Genomic DNA, 22,656 nt, shown 5'->3' on the forward strand with positions numbered 1-22,656 from the left:
GGTTAAGACAAGTCCCCCCCACTACTATTGGCTCAGTGCCATCTGTTTTCTCCATCATATTACACACAGCTGCTGTGGCTGCTCCGCGTGGTCGTTTGTCATCGGGTTTTCTGCTGGTAGAATGTAATCGGCCTCTGAAACAGGAAGAAATGGGATGATTACCATGAGTTGTCTGTACTGGTGGGACTGGGGAGGCAGGTGTGGGTGAGTAAGGGAAAAGAGGATGATTACATTGCTTCAAAAGTAATTTCTTTTTTTAGACACGCGCACAAAAAAGAAAAAAACAAGCTGGTTATACTTGAGACCAATGCAGCACTCCAAAAACCAACTTGACAAAAATCTAAAAATAAATAGTGGCGCGAAGATGACGGGCGTGCTGGTTTACTTTTAATTAGCGTACACAGAAAGAGGTGGAACACTGGGTGAAACTGGCAACAGACAGAGGATGAGACTTCCAGACTTTCAAGTGGTTCCATGTTTTATCTCAATGTTGCTGTAAATATTGTCAGTAATAAACTGGCTCAGCTTGCTTAGATGCTCCCTGTGGATGCTTGGTCTCCATCTGCTTGATATAATACAAATCAACTTCCATATATGTCAGAGAAGAGTGGAGAAAATCATTTATAATACAAAAATACTCTTTAAAGAGACATATGCTTGCTTATTAAAGTGAAGGCACAGATTTTGAAGTTTCACTTTTCTTGATAAGCACTGTCAATGGAAGGAACTCCTATAATTTAGCTTATTTGATGGTTGTGATGCTGCAGGGGTTCTTCATGAGAGCTGAATTGCTACTGGAGAGTTTCTCATGAGTGTTCCTATATTGCTATATTTTACATTAAAGTTAAAATTTGGGAAACACCCCCTGCTGCCCTCCACAGTGCAGAACTGCCAGGTTGGAATGAACATCTGCAACGGTTTGTGTGTGGACAGTAAGTGTCTCCAGTGTGGAGGGAGCCAATTTCCTATTTTAATTTCATCCCTTCAACAACATCCTGTTTTGCTCTGTACAGAAGCATTAAACTTTGCTGTAGGACAGCAGGCTGGAGCCAGCAGGCTTAGCTCACTGACATCAGGCTGCTCTCTCTGTCTCCTGCCAATGATACCCCATCCTCCCTGTTTCCCCTGCATCTGACTTCTTTGGTCCTTCACTGATTCTATCTAGATGACACTTCAAAGGTAAAAGCTACAGGGAGGACATGTATGAAAGAAGGCTCTGATGAGACATTGCCCCCTCCTTTGCTTAGATCTTTCCAGCTCTGTGATAAAGATTAGAGTGAGAAAAGGTACGCTGACAGTTGGCAGTTGAGACAGAGAGAAATAAGACTTCTATCATATATAAGCCTCTCATTGTGAGTCCTGTTGGCTATAAAATGTTGTAACATTGTTACTTGAATGAATTACTTTTTTAATGTGAAATTTTTAATGTGAATAAAAAAATAAAAATAAAACAATAAACAAAATGACAACAAAACAATTTTTATGTTCAAAAAGAGTGATAGGCAATCAAACTTATTCAATCTCGCCACTCCTCCTTATGTTGATTCAACATATACTATAATAAGAAATAAAATATTTATTTAAAATAACATAAATAAATCTTAAATACAAACACATATTATGAGCTGACACAGGGCAAACTATAGACCAACGCATGTGTCAGCCTACATGTTGTCAATAAAGTTTATTCAAATCCAAAATGGCGGCGCCCGTAGAGAAGTCGTGATATTTGGAAACAGGGCGGTTATACTATATTTTGTCACACAAGACGATTGTAATTAAATGGAGTGGATGCATATAATTTCGAACATAACGGCGATACAAAGAATCTGGAAATAAAAACGTGAGTACAATAAAATAGATTTAACAAAATTATTAAAATGAGACCCATAACCTGCTGACTTAGAAGATGTGACAAGAATTACCAGGAGGCTTATTTATAAGTTTGCTGATTTGCGCTTTGAGGGATATTTTATTCATTATTAGTGTCAGCACACGTTCGATAGCAAAAAACTTTGTTTAATGTCGCAGATTTTGAATTTGGTTGGTTATAGCTCTTACAGATGCAAAATATTTAGGTTTCTGATTACAGTTATCATGGTAAATAATTTAACCAGTCTTTCAGTTTATAAAGCAATAATTCATATGTACATAATCATAATACATGTGTTTAAAACATTAAAAAAGGCTTCTTGTTAAATTAAGTGAATCACTTTTCTTGTCTATATGCAGCTAGATATACATCTTTAATGTTAACATTGACAATGACATCTAACAAAAATAAAAAATATTCCATCAAACACTATGTTAAATCTATCATTACTATTGACTACTGATTTAAAAGTGGGGTCATAATAGAGACTGAAAGTGTGCACATATGTCAGTTTTATGTCAGCAGAAGTTGTCCATCATTCCTTTTAGGAAGCACTGAAATGCACGAGTCCAGTCACCATAGAAACATTTTTCTCAGTCTCTCGCCTCAGCCCACTCACTCACACCTTCAGCGATGCACACAACCTTGGGTGTTCATTCCTCCCAGCCTCAGGATGAAGGTCTGTTGACTTCTGCAGATGCTTACGTTACACTGGTGAAAATTATTTCACTCCAAACGGCCCTTCATATAGCGCTCCTTAAATTTTTATGTTTATTACATTTCATCTATGTGCTCAGTTTGGGTGCATGTTTTCACAGAATATTCAGTCCCCTGATTTTATTCTTTCTGGATGTTAATCAGCATTGACTGTGGAAATGTCAGGCTGTCTAGGATTTAGGTGCAACAAATCCCTATCGTTTTATCACCAAGAGGAAAATACTGATATTTTCGTTACCTTGGAAACTTCATATACATGTCTATGTCCAGATGGTGTTCAAACAGCAAATATAGGTCATTATTACACACACTATTGCCTGAGTGCCCTATATATACACACAAGTAAAGCCTCACCTATATGCTTTATTTATTACCCTAAGGATAGAATTGAAACAGCTTTTGTTAATTCTAATACAGAATGATTCTCAGTTATTACCCAGAGATGCACAAAATACCCTTGGCTTTGGACACCCTTTTACCTCTCCCAATAGAGGAGTTTATGTGACAGCTGGCGTTTGTCTGTTTATGAGTTAGCAAAATAACTCAAAATGTGATGAAGAGATTTTCATGACATTTTCACAAAATGTTGATAATGGGGCACAAGAACAGATGATTTAATGACGGAAATCAACCTGCCTTATCAACCTTATGTACCCTTATATACGCAGCATATAGGCAGTAGTAATAATACTACTGCTATTGGTAACTTGTACATTTAGACGTTGAACAACCTCCATTAAAGGTGAGGTAGGCAGTCCAAAGAAATCTGAGTGAGCAAAAGAAAAACCTAAAAATTTAAGGCACGTTCTCCGACCAGTTGCACGGCAGACCAAAATACTCTTTTTCACATCTGAGCAGATCAGGGTTGCTTTAGTGACGAGAGTCCATCGCTGACATCTCAGCTGACAGCATAATGACATCTTGCTGAATGAGCCTCTGATTTCACAAATCCATGTGTGAGTGACGTGGAGAGAAGTGTGAAACAGGAGTGATGATCACATGGCGAGCTGCTCGCCCACCTCCTCAGTCACTGGGACAGAATCACGTGCACTGTTCATGTGCCAAAACTAGAGTATCAATTGTATTTTTTTTTTAAATGTTAAATTTAGCTGTTTTTTTAGAGAAAACATGAAAATAATCAAAACACGCCGAAACATATGTGTAATGTATTTTTTCTTTGGGGTTGATATCCTAACAAACTGTGTTTTTGCATGCTCAGCTCTTATTTCTCTCTTTTTCAGGCGACTGGGTCATGCAGGGGTCAGTCAGACGGTTGGCTCAGTACCCGCTGGGTGTTGTGTGGTCTGGCCATGTCAGAGGTGCTCTTCGTGGGCCATCTCCTTGCCTCCTTTTTCCTAGCATCAGGACTCTCTTCAGTGAGACAGGAGTATGGGAGAAGGTCTATCAACCAGAGACCCGACGCAGGGTGGAGGAATGGTGGCACCCACGAATTATGGCACGGTGGAGGGAGTCAGCAGGAGAGGTGAGATGGGCTTTCACTATTCAGAGTTTTCTTTTACGAGACAAGACTGAACCTTGAGAGCAGAAATTATAACCAGGATCCCAGAACAAAAATTCTTGATGACATCTATGTGTACGAAGCTACAGTCAATTGCATTTGCAGAAACAAGGTCATTTTTAATCAAGGCTATGGTGCATTTGCAGGCTCTAGTAATTTTAGTTAGAGAATAGGAAAATGAATTTGGAAGAATAACCATGGTCTTGTTGGTGAACATTTCCATGGTGATTATAATGTAAACACCATCTTTCATAGCATAAATTGTTGTTATTAAGGGGTAATGGCATCATATTTAGCTACAGGGCCAGCGTATTTCTAAGTGGTCGAACCATAACATTGTGGAGGTGGAGTGCAGCTTTCTACATGGTTATAATACATTTTTGTTGCTGTCAGGTTCAGATTATTTGATAACACAATGGCATTGATCCTTACAAAGAGCCATCCTCATCTTTAAAGTGCTGAAATTGTTTTCCTTTCTCTGCATGAAGTCATTTCCTAGCTCTAATCAAAGCAAGTTGAAGCACAGGGCAATTTTTTTTGTGTTGTCTTGTGAACTGTCAATGGTGCTTTTATTGTGTTAGTTTAGTTAAAATAGTGAAACAAATGAAACAAAAAAACCTTAAAGCATCCTTCCTGTTATTTCCTGCTATTACTGGCAGTGACTCTGGCAGCTCGTCTCAGAGCCGGAGGTTTGGCTCATTATATATCCTAATGGTCTCAATGTGCAGCCGTCTGCAGCAGACCGACAGTGATTAAGTGTATTCACGACAGACCTGGGCCTAATGATTTTATTGAAAAATTCATGGCTCAGGGTTGCTGTAATCACATATAGCTGAGTGTAACCAGTACTTACTGCGTTGCCATGGGAACAGTGTTTTGACTGTAAGCCATCCACTATCGGAGCCAACGCAGATCAGACACTATAATCAGATACTCTGAGTCTCAAACAGTTATACAGAAACAGGCCATTGGCTCTCACTCTGTGATGTGATGAGTTATTATTCCTGACTTGACCTCATAGGTTAATCCGGTGTCTTATTTAACACTCATCTGGAAAGCGAATGGATAATAGAGGCTCATGCCCTCTTATTCTGCTCAATATGAAAATAAGATTTTATGCCATTACTCATTCTTCATTTTTTTTTTTTAAATCACAGGGTTCCAAGAGGAAAAAGTTTTATGTCCTCTCCATGTTTCCGTACCCATCTGGACGCTTGCATATGGGCCATGTACGCGTATATACCATCAGTGACACGATAGGTCACTTCCAGAGAATGAGAGGCCATCAGGTTTGTCTGCTTTTCATCTTACGTTCTGTGACAAATTTCCTCTAAAGCTCACAGACGAGAGCAACAACCCGGAGCTGGTGTTAAAGAGAAATTCACCCACAACTCTCAGTGAGAAAACTGGTAAAGAGTACCTTTTAACTCCCTATGCTATCCTGCTACTATGATGAATTCTGAACTTTAGAATAAATGGAGTGTCCGGCATCTGTTACATGATGATAATCTAGAAAAATAGCAAGTTTATTTATTTTTTTAAAGCAAATGACTTTACTTCTAACTAGCATAGTCATTCTCAATAGTGAAATCTGTTTTCTCATGATCATATTACACCATCCTAGAAGGGTGTCATTTTACTTGATCTATTTTTATTTCTGGTGAGGAATATTACATGTTTATTTTAAACATTTTGCACTAGCACTGAAAAAGAGACCTTTGATTAGATGCAGCACATCAGTGCAGTTTGTTTTAAAAACCTGCCACTGTAGAGGTAAAATTTATCCTTCCAGTTTCAAGTCAAAGCCTCGCAGTGGGTATTTAACGCTCAGCTTGATTTCAGTAAACAGCTGGAGTCGATGGTGCTCTGATTGGCGTTTGTCAGGCGAATCATGCTCCTGCAGTCATACACACACACACACACACGCACACACACGCTTCTTATAGAGCTAACTCATTCAGTGTTTGATTTTTCCAGCAGGTTTTGTGTCTCTCACCTGTAGAGGAAATCTCCACTTCCCTCTTTCCTCCCTGAACAGAATCACAGTTTTACCTGACTGGAAACCATTTCCTGTCCAGCACTCTGCTCTCTCTCAGCATCTGTCACGATGCATACCTTGTTCCGCTGCATGAGCACAGTCTTTTCCATTCAGTAATGAAGAAGGGTTTGTTCTGTCAATTTAGTTCACCTTAAATGCATCTCATGGCTTTTAAATTACATTTCTTGGGGGTTTTTTATATGAGGAAAAATAACAGTTTTATACTATTATTAATGCGTTTCTCATCTTATATCCGATCTATAGTAGAATGTTACAAATACGTCACCAGATTCACGACCTTGTTACTTGTTCACCCTGTTTGAGTTATGAAAAGCATTGTTCTTTATAAAAAGTGGATCCGAAGTAAGCTTGACAGATAGGCAGCCCTTTGAGCAACTGTAGCTGATTCTGTCATTATTTCATGACAAATTAAAGATTTAAAAATTATCTGGAGTTAATTCTAGTGTTAAAAAATTCAAGAGAGTTATCACTACGGGAAAAAATAAAAAGCAGAGAAACCCTAAAATAGCCAACATCATTGGCAAAGTCTATGATGAATATACCCTTTCATTAATGTAACTTCAGAGAGAGGTTAAAAACTAGTAAATTAAAACCTGGAAAATCAAATTATTCAGAAAAATCTCCAACATTGGGGTTGGCACTGCAGCGGCATGTATGGAGGCTGATGTAACTGGCTCACTGCTCTTGATTCATGTGACACATCTTTCTGTGTATTTCTCCTCACAAATTTCTGCACATAAATGACCAGTTCATCAATTGTGGGTTGTGGTATCAATTGTGGGTTGTGGTGGTTTTTTTGTGATGAATGCTGGCTTCCATGAGAAAAAGTGTCTTAGGGATAGAAATTGTTTGGCGTGATGGCAATCGATCGGATCGAACGGTTGATTACAGAGGAAATGCTGTCTTTCTCTGATCCTGGAGCTTGATGAGGAAACATGCATTTTGATGCTGCCACAGATGGAGAGAAGCCTCTCGCTGTGTGGGTGGACACTTGCATGCAGCCGAGTGGCGTGACATTGACAAGTCTCAACATTTCTGTCATCGTTGTCGACTCTGTCGGCTGCGGAGTGATGCATCTCTCCCGGGCTGGCACTGACATGCTTCATAGTGCAGAAGAGCAATTTGAGGCAAGGTGGCATCTACAGGAGTGAATGTATTTTTCACTGAATGTCCTCTGACTCCTGCTGGTGGCCATCTTTCATGGCCGTACTGTGAGCCGCCAGTTGACAGGTCGGTGTCTGATATCCTGGCTGTAGGGACAAACACACACCTGAAACAGTGAATGATGAATGAATCTGACCTTATCTCGAACACTGTCGTGTTCCACATGCTGCACACACATGACTAAACAGCTCAGGAGCACGGCCATGTTTAAAAAAGCTGTTTTTCTGTTTTAGGTTTGTGCCCCACTCTCAGTTTTCCTCCTGGGGAGCCACAGTCACAACGATTTGCTCTTCTTAGCGCTCTTATCCTGATACCGTCCAACCCCGGCTTTACAAATGAGTGCCATGCAGTTACCATAGATACCAATCCGTCAGAAACCTCAGACCCATTACAGTCCAAACACTGATCCACTCTGGTCCTCGACTTCTTCCCCACTCCTGTGTCCAGCCTTTTTACACTCTTCTGCCTTTTTTGTCACCTACAAGTAGAAAAATCCGAATAAAAGCGCTGATAGATCGTAACTGAGAAAGTTTGCTTTGTGAATCATTTGTCTTGGACTGGCTACTTGAATTCTTCAATACAAAGCTTTGTCGGGCTTGTTTTCCTCTCGATTTGACATTATGTAACTGATGTGGTTACATAAATTTGACAGAATCTGAATGCATTAACCATCACAGAGTGCATAATGGATCTGAGATCACAGAGAAGCACACATTATCATATGTAATTCTACTACTTACAGGCTAGAGCATTTCAGAAATGTTTCTCTTTTATGGACACTGTCACAAATTTGGAAAAGTGGTGTGTAAATCTTATAAGCAGTAGACGCCGGACACCATGAATTTCTTTTGTATCGTGTTTTTTTTATCTACATAATTGCAAAGAAGACAAAAGAAATGGATTAAATTATTAAATATATATGCGTATATCACTTAGCTGTGAATCACTCAGGCATCCATTTCTGATATTCTCACATCCACAGGTGTTGAATCCAATGGGTTGGGATGCTTTTGGACTTCCAGCGGAAAATGCAGCCATTGAGAGAGGCCTTGATCCAGAGGAGTGGACTAAGAGGTACGTGTAAACGCCAGTGTCTTCCTACCAATCTTTAGCCTGTACCAGCTTTACCGTTGCCCCCGTGTCACCTCAGTAACATCCAGTCCATGAGGGAGCAGCTGGACAGCCTCGGACTTTGCTTCGACTGGGACAGGGTGAGAAAGAAGTGAAGGCTTGTTCCGGTTTGCTCTGTTATGAACGTTTAACCGCTGACCGACTGGCTTTGCCCAACAGGAAGTGACCACCTGTCTTCCAGACTACTACAGGTGGACGCAGTATCTGTTCATCAAGCTGTATGAAGCAGGACTGGCATACCAGAAAGAGGTTAAGAAATGTCTTGAAACTACTGTTAGGATTGCTTTAGATATTAGAGACACTCTTTGGGGTAAAAAAGAGAGTATTAAACATAAAATCAAAGCAAGAGGATTGAGCTCTGAGCAACCTTTCATGTCTGTGTTTGCAGGCTGTGGTGAACTGGGATCCTGTTGATCAGACGGTGCTAGCTGATGAGCAGGTGGATGAAAATGGTCGATCCTGGAGGTCTGGAGCTGTGGTGGAGCAGAAGATGCTCAAGCAGTGGTTCATCAAGACTACAAACTATGCCAAGGTAGGACTCGTTGGAGTGGCTGTGCTTGACAAGTGGTGTTTGAAGAGCTGATAGCAATCATGGCTGAAGCATAAGTCAGAGCAGCTGCAGCACTGGCTCTGCAATCAGACCCCTGGAAGCGGTCGCCTTTAGCCTGGCGTTTTCTGACAGAGAGTAATGTCATCAGTAGGCTGGTCTTGTTGATGAGGAGCCTGCACCTTTTCAGAGCGCAGAGCCAAGCCCGGGCCTGCTGCAGGGCAAAATCACCCTCCCTGGACCCAATTCCCCACAGGAAAGATGGAATGTAGAGCACAAACACATGCAGCACATCGCTGTTGTTTTCTTTCAAATACACAATGCGCAGGTGAGGACAAAGAGGTTTTCAGTCCTTTGTAAGGAACTCAAAAATTCTGTTGTGGGATTGACTTTGAGGAATTGCAAAATCAGAATAAAAAACCTTGTGATGAAGTGTTGTCCATATATATTATATTCAACGTGTTATTTACTGTACAGAAAAAGAATAAGAGGGAGATCTGCCTCCAAACGTTTCTATTATTTGAAATTGAACAGTAAATAAATGTTTTTTGATGAGTTTTTTTTTTTTATTTATCTGCGACTTCCATTATTTGAAGAAAAAAAAAATCTTTGTCCACGGTAGGAGGTCTCCCAGTTCTAGCTGCAGCGCTGAAGTCGGCCATTCTTGTCGGTGTCAGAGGTGTAAGAGGAGGTGGAAGCAGCCTGCTGTGACAATGTGTTCCTGCATTTCTAATTTTCTGAACAAAGAGGTGGGAATGTAAAAGAAATGCAAGGTGTTGAGGAAGAGAAGTGAGAGATGGAGAGGAAGAGGAAGGCAGACGCGATCAGTCCACTGCCTGCCAAATAAAGAGCTCTGTAATTGGACTGATTTGCTAAGTTGATGTTTCTCTGCTTGCCTTCTGTGCATGTTTGAGACAGAAAACATTAGCTCCCAATGATGCTTATTCAGAGGTCGTCAATTTTACCTGTCCTCATTGTTCCACATTGCACCACGTGAGTCGTTACCATGTTGCTTCTTCCATAATGCGGATGACTGCATTTTATTGCTTTCATGGATTTTTAGAAATGGGACCTGAAGATGCAAAATGTTCACATTGCAGCGCTACATAGATTTCGATTTCTTGCATGATCACACTTCAGCACACGCACCCTGGGCACCTGCACATTACACTTCACTCCAATGTGTATTGCCCAACTGATGTTTAACTCTAATGTTTGTAGCTGTGCTTGATGTCATTTAAGTATGTCAGGAGGCTTTTACAAGGACGTGCACCGATACTGAACCATATTCAGGTGACCACAGAGCTTCTGCCCTTGCTCAGAAATTTATAAATACGCATTCTTGTGCACTAAACCCTATGCTAATCTAGGATTGTGAAAACATTTGCTTCTTTTAATAGGTTATCTGTAGGTTATTTCTGGTTTCCTCACCCCCTCTTCTGTCAGAGTTCACAGTCACTGGGATCATCTTCCATTATTCAGAAATTCTATAACCGAGGTTAAGTCACGCTAGTGATGAATAACTTGTGTTCATGTTTGTTACTGCCTGTGCTGCGATGGGGTAGTGCATACGATGTTGCATAATCAATTGTGACAAACTTAGAATGAAATATAGAGCGGCATCGTCTCTGCCTTCAAACCAGCTGCGGCTTTTTGGCCTAAGCCTTGTTGTTATGCATAGCCTCCTTTAATCTCACAGAATAACTGTTGTTGGGACGCACGTGCGTTTGGGACAGAGCACGTGTGTGGGCTTTATAGGCGATTGCTTTGCGATATCAAGCAAAGTAGGACGAGTGGAGGTCAGGATTTTTGAAAATCCTTCTTTTTTTGCATAATGTGGCCTGGTTGTCTCTGCTGCTTTGTTAAAATAAATTGGCTGGAATTCTAAATATGCACACTGACTGGATTGGACTCAATTGCTTCATTCTCCAGCACTTTAGACAACCGTATAATTATCGAGAACTGGTTGCCCACTTGCAGAACATACATACATTTTCTCTTCAGAACTTGTAAAAAGAAGTAAACTTGTGTCTTTGTTTTCATCTTCCTCCTCCAGCCTCTCCTGGATGCTTTGGCAGACCTTCCGGAGTGGTATGGGGTCAAAGCCATGCAGGCAAACTGGATTGGAGAGTGTTCAGGCTGCTATTTCGATTTCAAACTCAAGGTAAATTTGTGCTCACTGCTTGGTTTTTATTCATTCATCATCCCGGCTTTCTTTCAATCTCAGGCTGTCCACCAAAGGTTGCTCCCTCTTCTCTGTTTTCTGCTTTTCATCTCATCCTTTCTCAACACTGATTGCTGGTTTTCTTCTGGACTGCTCTGTTCACATTTGTGTTTCTATTAAAAAGGCAGCACCAAAGGAATAAGTAATGGCATCTTGGTTTTCAATTACTGCTGTATGTTTAAGTTCATGGTGCCATAATCAGGCATTGCTTTCTGACACACTTTCAAGAGCTGTAATGTTTTAAATTTGGAGGGACTCTTTAATTTCCTGCCCTTAGTGCTAATCATATACAGTATATCAAAATGGATCAAGGTAAAATCCTTTTGCCTTATACAACTGAATCAGTTATTTTATGGACAGATGGTATAATGTATTAAACATACATTTCATTTCATTCTATTTTCAAATCAAGTAATTGTGGCAGACTAATGAGGCAGAAGGGCCTCCTCATTAACTTCAGTGCAGCTGTTGATACATGGAGGCTGAGAGGTCGCCCCTCTTATCTTCCAGGTGAATGGTGAGGAGACGGGAGAGACCTTGTCAGCCTACAGCTCCTCCCCAGAGACTGTGTTTGGAGCGGCTTACCTGGCTATCCTCCCCACCCACAGACTGCTGTACGGTAACAGCTCAGTCCGCCCTACCCTGGAGAAAGCCTTTAAGCCTGGCAGAGGTGAGTAGACTGTGAAGGATGCCTTCAAAAAAAGCATTTAAAATTGCCTAAACAGTAAAAAAAACCCAAAAAACTATATTCTTTACACACATACCTCATGTATGATTGCATGTTTGAAGAATTCTAACATTCTAACAGAGTCCTGGTTAATTGCGATTCCTCTGGGCTTGATTGTTGATAATGAGCTACCAGGGGAAGCAGCGGTGCCTCTCTCACACCCCCTGCCCTCTCTTTTCCAGACTGTCTAACAGAAGTCACCGCCTGCAATCTTTTCACCGGCCTCGAGGTTCCATTGGTCGTCTCGCACAAGGAGGCATTTGATGGTTATCTAGATACCGTAATTGGTGAGTTTTTTTGATGTGAGCACATCATGACTAGAGTAATTTATAGAATATTCAGTTCTAATGGAGCCAAAGTTCATGCTTTCACCTCTGTCCAACAGGTATCCCTGACTGCAGCGAGGAAGATCTGTCGATTGCCAGATCGCTGAACCTGAGCTGGAACACTGCGCTGAAAGAAGATGATAATGGGATACAGATGCTCGTCAATTCTGCTGAGGTCAGCGCTCTTTACAATTAACACAATTAATAAATTATAAATATGGGTTTTTCCACTTTATTTTATTTCCTTTCTGTAGTTCTCAGGCCTCACCAGGCAGCAGGGATTTGACTCTATAACCCAAAAGGCCAGAGAACAGAAAGTTGGAGGCCACCTTACCAGCCCTAAACTCAGGGACTGGCTGATATCGAGACAGCGGTACTGGGGCACGCCTATCCCTGTTGTACACTGTGCATCTTGCGGTACAGTGGCTGTCCCTGAAGAGGAGCTACCAGTTCTGTTACCAAAACTGGCATCGCTCACAGGAAAAGGGGCTTCTCCTCTGGAGGCAGCTCATGACTGGGTCGACTGCAAATGTCCCAGGTAAGAAAATCCAAATTAATTGTTTTAATATTTTATTTATTACAGTACGGTGGTGCTACATTTTCAGGTAGTCTGGTTCCTCCCACAGACCAAAAACATGAACAAAATGTTGTCTGGAGACTAAATTGGCCCAGGATGTGAGTGAATGGCATGTGTGGTGGACTGATAACATATCCAAGCTCGATTCCTGCCTCTCACCTGGTGACTGCTGGAATAGCCTCCAACGTCCCTTGTGAGAGCAGAAACAGAAAACAGACTGATGGATTCCTTTACTTATTTATGCAGTACCATGTTATGTTTATTATCCTTTTTTCTAGTAATATTTCTTTACTCAAGTTACCCATTTCATATTTTTAACTTCCCCTTAAATCCCTTCATATGCTAGGTGCCGACTGACAATTAAATTATTGTATGTGGTGCGTACTCAGAAGGTGTAATGCTGATGAAATGAGCATGCAGCCAGTCAGCCTGAGAGGTCTGACAGCATTACAAGAACACAGAGCACTGACGGGGAGCTGTGATGTGTGATTAATAATTGAGTCCTGACAGGGTTTGTAATAAGTGGCATCTGTGACAGAAGGAGCAGGAGATGATGATGATGATGATGATGCTGATGGAGGTTATGCAAACCAGCAGCGCCTACACAGACACACGTTGTGTTGTACATTTCAAACTTGAACATTTACCATTTTGTGCTGGAATTTTATTCCGCACACCAGCAGTTTTCCCTCACTGACATGGAAATTCCTTTCGGAATAGGGCGAATCGCTTGCTGATATGGCAACACGTTGATTAAAACGATGGCCGTCCCCAGTCGCAGATGGCACTAGTCAACGGATTATGTGCGCACACTTCCACAATACTACTGTAACAATACTACTGTGACATTGTTATTGCCAGTCTTCCCATCTCCCCTCTGTTGTTAAGTGACTGTCGAAATTTGTTCTGCTCATTCCTCGACCATGTCCAATTAAAGTCTGAGAGGAACAAAGATGGGGTGGGTAATGAGAGATTGCTTTATTTGTCCTTTAGGTAAAGTAATTTCCTGTGTGCTTGTTTCCTGGGGAAGCCATCAGCAGTACTGTAAATGGGGCTGCCAGTTGAACCCTAGCCTAGTTTGGCTAGGCTCAGCTGGGAGATTGTGTGCAGGTAAAGACAGGGATCACCTAGTTAAGACAGGCACAGAGACACAGCAGATGGTGGGCTGTATTCTCTGGGAAGAGAGCTTTTGTGGAGTGGGCAGATGCTTCTCTTTCCTCATCTGTTTAAGAGCCTTTTGGCTCTTTTTGGCTCATCCTGCAAACACTCACTCACACTTCACAGGACTTTTGTGTAGAGGTTGTTCCAGCTTTAGTTGCCCACTGCTGTTGCAAACTCCTTAGAGACTGAGGTGCACCTGTGCATTGTCTGTTGTTGCAGTTGTGCATCAGATGACCACAAACTGGCAGAGGGGAGAAGTGTTGAACTCACCGCTTTGATTCCTTGTTATAACGGTGCTGGGTTTTTATGATTTTTTTGATTTGAAAGAACAACTGTCTTTGGAATATTAACCATGGTACACCTTGGTCTTGTTGCTAGGCAACCTTTGGTTCCTACCTCATCAGCACACCCTTATTATAGACCAGTATAGTAAATGGTCATAGGGTTTTGGTTGATGTGCCTGTCTGTGTCACTGCCTCTGACAAAGAAATATTTGAGACAGACAAAACATAAATATCCCACAAGATCTCAAAACAATATGTGCTCTGTTGCACATAGTAAAGCTCAGAGCTGAGCGACTGTTTATCTTTCCGGGATGCTGATTTCAACTCTAGAGACTCATTATGAAGTAAAAAGGCAGATGCTCCCAGTGTTCCATTTTGTGCTATCCATCAAAAATCTAAGCAGAAAAAAGTCCAAAGCTTTTAAAGAGTCTTTGTGTATGTCCTCTCCTTCACCGTGAAAGTACGGTAATGTTTAGCAGATTCCCATCACGTTCCAAAGCGCCGTTTGGCTTGGATAGCAAGGGGTACAAAGTGACATTTCCAACACAAACACATGATCATGTGTGCCGACCTGTCAGTCAGGCCCCTGTTAGCACAGCCCGTCGGTCAGGGCGCAGGAACAAGAGCGCCGCTGCCAGTGTGGCCTCAGCTGTGTCTCTCTGCAGGGACGTCCAGCCAGATTTGCACACACATTACACGCATCAACACAATTTGTCATTTCAATAAGCTTACAAACACTGTGCGATCATTTGCTCGGGTAATGATTCGTTTGGTCGTTGCAGTGCCCTTGCCAACTCTTTGTCTCCCGTTAGGTGTAAAGGCCCAGCCAGGAGAGAGACAGACACCATGGACACATTTGTGGACTCAGCCTGGTATTACTTCAGATACACGGACCCTCGTAACCCACACAGGTATTTAAGGCCGCCTCTCGAGACTTTAATTTGCAGTTTTCCCAAACACTGACTCAGAGCGAAGCCTGCAGCATTCAGTATTTTTGTTCTGGTCTCCTTTTTTTTTTTTTTTTTTTTTAGCACAATCTACACTGTGCTCTTTTAAATTAAAATGAAATGTCGGGAAAGCAAAAATACCTCCAGCAATGGGTGTCTGCATTCCTTGAGATATATTTTTAAAACTTTTCCTCTATTAAATCTGCCATGTAAACAGAAACTTCTGCGTTCATTTTCTATGAGCGTCATTTAAAAGTTAATACTCGAACAACGACTTTAATTATGTTCACTGTTAAAAACGCCCACTAACCCGGTATAAACAGGCAAATTCAGCCGTGTACAATCACTCTCATGCTCTCACTCATCTGGAAGTTGCATTCCCCGGCCTGTAGAGCTTAGGAGGCCATGGCTGTCACCTGCTGGGATGATGGCGATACCCTGAGTCTAACAAAAGAGATTAATTTCCCAGTGACCTGACCTCACTGTAAAGCTGCTTTAAAAAGGAGAGGGAGACTTCTTTCCTCATCACTTTTCATAGCAGGACAGATTACTGCTCTACAGAAAAAGCAATTACGTTATTTGTGCATTTCGGTTAGCCTGCTGAGCCTCGCGTGCGCCATGGGAAACGATGTGAAAATAAGAAGCAGGAGATGGTGAAAGTAGCAAATAAGAAGGTGTTATACGTAAGTGTGGGGGGATGCAGGGTTATATATTAGAGTTCCCCAGCCTGAGTCTGGCAAACAGGCTAAATTACTTTCAGCTTTGTGAGTTCATAAGTTCTTTCCCTGGTTTAATTATCCACAAACATCACGCCATCAGCCAGAGAGAAACTAGTGACTAGTGAGAAATGGGACACAAAGATTTGAAAAGAAGGAAAAAGCAGTGAAAAGCGTCACTAGATGGAATTCCTGCCTTTCTTTTCATCATAGCATTTTAAAAGAAAGTCTTAACTTCTTTTTTATCATTTGAAGAGCCAGGTTACAAAAATATCACTGCTGGATTAAAAATGTAGTATTTTATTCATGTTGTGAGTATCCAGTCAGAGAGAAGAGACTTCAGAAGAGTCTTTAGAGTGCTTTCCCTCATTCCTGTGAATTCTAGTGCATTAGCTTCAGCCTGCCCTCTAGAGGACATTTTTTGTTCATATTTATTGAGCTTGTCCCAGTCAGCCATTGCTCAGCAATGTAAGTTATAGACCAGGTTTATCCTGAGGTGACATTAGATGTGCTGATGAAATGAAAAGTTTTGATGAAATTTTTTCACAATGTTTTTTTTTCCCACCTAAATGTGCTCTATTTATTACAACTGTGACAATTAAAGAGAAACTCACAGTAACAGATTCACAATCTTGCTCCTCCCTTTTAGACCATTTGAAAGACAACTAGCAGATCACTGGTTACCTGTGGATGTGTACATTGGAGGGAAGGAGCACGCTGTCATGCACTTGTACTACGCACGCTTTCTGAGCCACTTCTGCAAGGATCTGGGTCTGGTCTCTCACAGGTGCAGTAACAAGGGCTTCATCCTTTATTGCATGGAAATGTGCTAATTAACTGCATTTCTCCTTCACTCTCAGGGAACCATTTTGGAAGCTGCTGGTCCAGGGCCTTATTAAAGGCCAGACTTTTAAGCTGGCTGACAGTGGCCAGTATCTCAAGAGAGAAGAAATAGACTTCACAGGTGACAGTTAACCTTTGTTCTCAGTGTGTTTTTCTTTGTCCTTCTCAGAGTTCTTATCAGTCCTCCTAAATTATGCTGCATATTAAAAGTGGCATCAACATCCAGGCTTTGTGATCAATATACCAGTCTCTCTGGTTTGCTTAGAGTGTTTTCAAATGACTGCCACTGATTGCCTTTCATAACTGTCTCTGTGATCAAAGATCTTCCGTCTCGCTTTATAGCTCGGATAAATCGGATCAATAAGAAATGCAGTAGTTACAGAGAAATGGAAACCTTGATTTTTGTTTTATGGATATAGATTGTTTGTTCTTCTGCAATTCAATTGCCTTCTAAATAATTGGTTGTTGAAGAGGAGCCAGTATTGATGTTATGACATTCAGTGCACAGAATGATACCAAATCACTGTGGAGAAAACACATTATTTTAATAATTTGCACAAATGCAGGAACTTTCACTGGCTTTTTTCCACCAGCTGCTGATCTCTGCGTCCTTCCTCTTCCAGGTAAAGAACCAGTTGCCTGTGGTGGCGGTCGCGTCGAGGTGACCTTTGAAAAGATGAGCAAGTCCAAGCACAACGGCCTCGATCCTCAAGACGTGGTCCAGCAGTATGGTGTGGACACAATGCGACTGTATGTCCTTTACGCTGCGCCCCCAGAACAGGACATCCTCTGGAATGTTAAGAGTGAGCAGTGATGCTGACATCTCGAGTTATTTATAAGCATAGATTGAATGTAACGCTAGGTCATACATTAGACTGGCATGCATAATGCTCACAATGTCTGAATATATTTTTACCCCAGCGGATGCCCTCCCTGGAGTACTGCGTTGGCAGTCACGCCTGTGGCAGCTAGTGACCAAGCTGCGGGAAGTTCGACAACATGGAGACGTGCCTATCCCTTCATCTCTGAAAAAGAAGGAGCTGGCTGAGGCAAGAAAGATTTGGGAGAACATGAACTACGCCATTCAAGAGGTAACGACTGATATGTCTCCTGTTTGGGGACAGTTGGTGTGAAAAATAACAGCCAGCGCTCATCATCCTTAAATAGCATTCAGTTTCTCTTATTGTTATTTACACTCAACTGTAAACTTTGGAAAAAAAATAATAATTTGATTTACCTGCTGTAGATTGTGCTTTTTAACAGTTTCAAGGTCATACACTGGTCCAAGGTCTTAGGGCGGTTATTGAGAGCCATGGCCTCGCCATTCTCATGCACTGTAACCTGAGACTCTCCCAGGGTAAAAAGTAAAAAAAAAAAAAAAGAAGGGGACGTAAATTGATTTTAGATCCACTCCATCTGCTTTCGGACTATAAATAATCTCCACAGCCTGCCAGGTTTTTGTACACTGTCTTTGCCCCTGAGGACTAGAGCTTTTAGAGGACCTCAGGCTGTTTGTTATTAGCCCCCACAGCCGAGAGAGTCCTTTGATCCATCCCTCTGAATAGCCCTGTGATCGACCTCTTGCTCCCTGTAGGCCTTCCCAACAGGGTTCCTCTTCCCAGAAGGCTAAACAGAAGGCTGTTTACAATGTGTGCGTTTAGCTGTTACATTTGAGTGTAAACAGAGAGGCTCCTGCGTGGCTGTGTAATTTTTCTCTCACAATTACTAACGGCCAAACCCAGAAATTTACCATAACCAAAAGTAAAAACCTTTTTACTACCCCAGCTATTTCTGTGTTTTCTGCCAGGTGACAACTCACTTTACAGAGGACTTCCTTTTTAATACAGCCATCTCTCGCCTTATGGGACTTTCTAATACACTGAATGTGAGTGCGCTCTCCAGTATGTTGAAATAGACACGCGACAGTTATGTTTAGCTTGAGGAAGTCACTTTTTTGTGTCATTTTCAGGGTGCAACAGCCAAGGTGGTGCAGCACAGTTTGGAGTTTGAGGAAGCTCTCGCTGTGCTGGTCTTGATGACAGCACCTATGGCCCCTCACCTGTCGTCTGAACTTTGGGCAGGTCGATGGCATATAAAATATTTGCACATAATCCTTGAGATGATGATTTTATAGATGTTTAGAGAGTGAAATGCTTTGAAAAACAGGGAAAACTGGTTAATATTGAAAAAACATGTCTTTTAAGTTTGTTTTTCTTTTGACTAAATGTGCATTTTAGATTTATTATGCTCAGAGTATCATCCTGTCTTGCAGTAGATTGATCTTGAACGCGAGCATGTGAGTTTTTTAGCAGAGTAGCATAATGTCTCTGTAAGAGGACGTTGTCTTAGTCTAGCACCCTTGTGTGATTAGCGCAACAATATACCGCTGATGAAATCAGAGCTACTGATCACGACAGTTGCCCAACACATGACAAGAAGTTATGTTCTGCCACTTTAAATCATCCCCCGATTGTCAAAAACGAAATAAGATGTGGGAAAAAATGTGTTGTGGTCGAGATCTGCACTCAGGTTAATTCGATAAATATATAGAAAGAGGAAGAAGCCGAGACGTGTTTGTGTTTCTACACGTTAAAAGGTGTCATGTGACCTGCGCTTTCACTTCGGATGGAGGAAGTTCACATCCTTCCCCTGTGCATTCAAAGAGAGGTTAAATGAGGCATGGTGTGTGTGTGGGGGTGGGGGTGGTTTTTTTTTTTTAGATTTTTAGCATACATCAGAACAAGGACAGCAACCTTAGCTTTGCTCAGTTGTAAACCGACACAAGAGATCCTTCAAACCTTGAATATTGTTTTCCCCAGGTCTCTGTCAAGTGAATAACCCCCTCAGTGACCTAATACAGCGGGGAGGGGATGTCCTGCAGCAGCAGTGGCCAACGGTGGACCCTAAATACCTGGATGTTCCTGAGTTTGTAGAGCTCTCTGTAATGGTAGGAACAAACACACACACACACACACACACACGTGACATGTGATGAGAGCAGAACTCTGCCTGTTTTTCATGGTTTGATTTGTTATTTATTCTGGGGGGAAAAGGAAATGAAACTTGAAAATTGAAATGAAACCTACTGTTTTGTTAGACTTCCATTAATTTGGGGATTGCGTTCAATGTCAAGCCATTGAAATGAGGACATTCCTCTAATAGGATGTCAGTTTTCACCACCTCAGAGGGATTTTTTCATGTTTTTTCACCTTTCTGATAGGAACAACCATACACACACACACAGTTGAAATATTTGAGCTCCCAGTGCTCAGTGATGATGAAGTTGGTTTTACTTTTGACTGAACACTCTGTTGTGGGTTTCTTGCCTACCCGGAAAACCTTACTCTCTCAGGCCTTTAATCATGTGCTCTAGAAAGGGACACATACACACACACACACACACACACACACACACACACACACACACACACACACACACACACACACACACAGACATTAATTTCCCGCTACTTCCAAGATGTGGTCAATTTGCCCATGTGCACACATCCTCGGCTTGAATGTCAGACCCAGAGGACTTCTCCCATGCCTGCCACTAAATATGCCTTTTATATATTTAGTGTATATGTGATGGAAAAGGGGGAGCTGTTATTTTTGAGATATTTACGCCACAAAGAGGGATGGATTCACAGCCAGACAATACAAACCTTCAGCAGAGGTTCAAATCTGTTGATCCTGGGTTAACGGTAACATTTTATTTTCTTTCTCTCACACTCAGATAAACAACAAAGCCTGTGGGACAGTGACAATCCCTCTGCAGGCTTCCAAGGATTTAGAACTGGTGCGGCAGCTCGTTCTCGAGAGCCCACTCGGACAGAAGCTACTGGCAGGGTGCTTCATCAAGAGAGCCATCTTGTCCCCAAGGACAGCACTAATCAATTTCCTTATTGATGAGTGATGTTTGTGCGGCTTGTGTCACTGCTGGTTGTCGTTGGCTGGTGTCTTTTGATGAGATACATTCAGCCAGAATGGCTGAATGTCATAACTTAAGTGTACATATTTCAAGATATTTTTTTAATTTAAATGTGTTCTTTTAATAAAAAAAAGTGAAATGAGTCACCTCTTTTAAACTATTTAATCGCAACATCTTGAGTCCAAATAGCACTCCCAGCCCATAAAACCACTTGGCACCATCGAGCACTACATCACACCTCTCTCCTGCTATATGCTGCTTTTGGCTCAGCCACACATTTGTGACATTCCTTATCAGTGTTTGTTTCAAACAGTTTCTACATTTAGCTGCTGATCTCTTCTGTGTGAAGCATTGGGACCAGCCGATTGGCTCCTGGGCTCCAAACATCCCTCTATCAGTAGGTGCTGGAAGTCACGCTGGTTATTTTTCAGCACTGTGACGCTATCGTGGCTGTTCATTGCTGTGTGTTTATCAGTTTTGAGTCACTGAGACAACATTTCCAGTGACGTTTGAATGGAGCATATGAGTAGTCAAACTTATTCATATGTAATCTATCTTGTCTTCGGGAGGCTGGTTCACCAATTTCTGTGGCTTTTAAACAAGATCTAATACTTTGTATGATTATGAGTCATTAACTGTTTTGTTATAATTAGAGATCCATTTGAATCACAGAAGATTTTAATAAAAGGTGAAGATGTGCAGACAGAATGCAGGGTTTGATCACCCCAATGACACCCCCCCACTTCTCCCATGATGTATCTCAGACAACCAGGTGACAGGAAGTGACCCACAGGACAGACAGAATAACAGGAAAAGAAGCCAGAAATATGAACAGAAAGCAAAGAGCAAAGTTATACTTTGACTTCTCTGCATTGCAATGCAATGTCTAGGTTTGATCCCCATCTGACGCAAAATGTCAGACACGGTACTGGAAAATAAATTCCACCCTCATCTGAGAAATAGCAATTATTAGATCTGCCTGGCTATTACTTCTCATTCAGTATTGTTATATATTCTTTTCATTCTTCTAACACTGTTTTTAGCTTTCACTATTAAATAGATCTGACATTGAACTGGCATTTCAAGAAAAACTGGTATTGTTGACATTTAAATGGATCAGAAAAGTGAGCAAAAACTCCAAAAGTTGGAAGCAAATAGTAAGCAAGGGACTTCTGACTTCATTTCTTATAACCAATTTATGTTGTCACTCACAGCCCCTGTAGCATTTAACAATTTTCAACAGGGCCACTGTTTCCATGACAACCAGGAGTATTATTGAATAGGCAGGAATAGACCTCTGTGGTTTTCTCTTCAGCTCGCTGCCTCATAGATGACATGTACAGCATGAATTGTCTCTGCTGGGTTAAAGAAAACCACTTCCTGTTAAGAGACTCTTGGTGGAAGATAAGGGTGGGGTGGGAGACACCAGAGTCCAGTTGAGTCCCACAGGGAACACAGTAATGCTACAGCTCATTATCTTGTGAGCCTTGAGGCCAATAACTGGGTTGTCTGAATATTTTCAAGTCATTACATGTGTGCAGATATTAGTCATTATAAAGTGTATAATGGTGAACAAGTCTACTGTCTTTTTATTTTAGATATCTTCTAATTGGTCAAGGACAAAATTATATATTGATATATTGTTATTTTTGGTATTACAATGGCTAGTTTTGAAAGCTATAGGTGGCTGTATGACCCTCGATTTATTGACATCAGGCTTTACAGAGCAAACATGCTCAGTTTCCATCCTGCTTACACAGTAGATGTCTTTCTCATCCACTTTATAACAACATGCAATCTCAAATTCCATCACGGGACCGCAATGTATGTGCATGGCTGTGTTTCATGGGGTAGGATGTGTGATACCAGTTAATGAACACAGTGCAGGAAAATGAAAAATGACCTGCTGG

General features: G+C 41.5%; 1 protein-coding gene and 1 long non-coding RNA gene across 2 annotated transcripts; one reads left to right on the top strand and one right to left on the bottom strand.

Moving 5' to 3' along the window:
- Positions 1 to 1,707: 1,707 nt before the first annotated feature.
- On the top strand, positions 1,708 to 22,322 carry lars2 (leucyl-tRNA synthetase 2, mitochondrial). Its single transcript, XM_057046311.1, has 21 exons — positions 1,708 to 1,843; positions 3,832 to 4,073; positions 5,267 to 5,398; positions 8,315 to 8,406; positions 8,483 to 8,543; positions 8,623 to 8,712; positions 8,852 to 8,995; positions 11,067 to 11,174; positions 11,745 to 11,904; positions 12,144 to 12,248; positions 12,347 to 12,462; positions 12,542 to 12,825; positions 15,122 to 15,220; positions 16,622 to 16,759; positions 16,833 to 16,936; positions 17,439 to 17,618; positions 17,737 to 17,906; positions 18,623 to 18,700; positions 18,785 to 18,896; positions 19,635 to 19,762; positions 20,552 to 22,322. The coding sequence occupies exons 2-21, from the start codon at positions 3,843 to 3,845 to the stop codon at positions 20,729 to 20,731; spliced, it is 2,712 nt and encodes a 903-aa protein (XP_056902291.1). The 5' UTR covers positions 1,708 to 1,843; positions 3,832 to 3,842; the 3' UTR covers positions 20,732 to 22,322.
- Positions 17,342 to 17,860, bottom strand: LOC130533141 (uncharacterized). The gene is made up of 2 exons (XR_008952491.1): positions 17,732 to 17,860; positions 17,342 to 17,604 (listed from the first exon to the last, which is right to left on the bottom strand). It is a non-coding gene; the product is annotated as an uncharacterized LOC130533141 (long non-coding RNA).
- Positions 22,323 to 22,656: the final 334 nt, after the last annotated feature.

The sequence above is a fragment of the Takifugu flavidus genome, chromosome 10, assembly GCF_003711565.1.
Source record: "Takifugu flavidus isolate HTHZ2018 chromosome 10, ASM371156v2, whole genome shotgun sequence".
Taxonomy (NCBI): domain Eukaryota; kingdom Metazoa; phylum Chordata; class Actinopteri; order Tetraodontiformes; family Tetraodontidae; genus Takifugu; species Takifugu flavidus.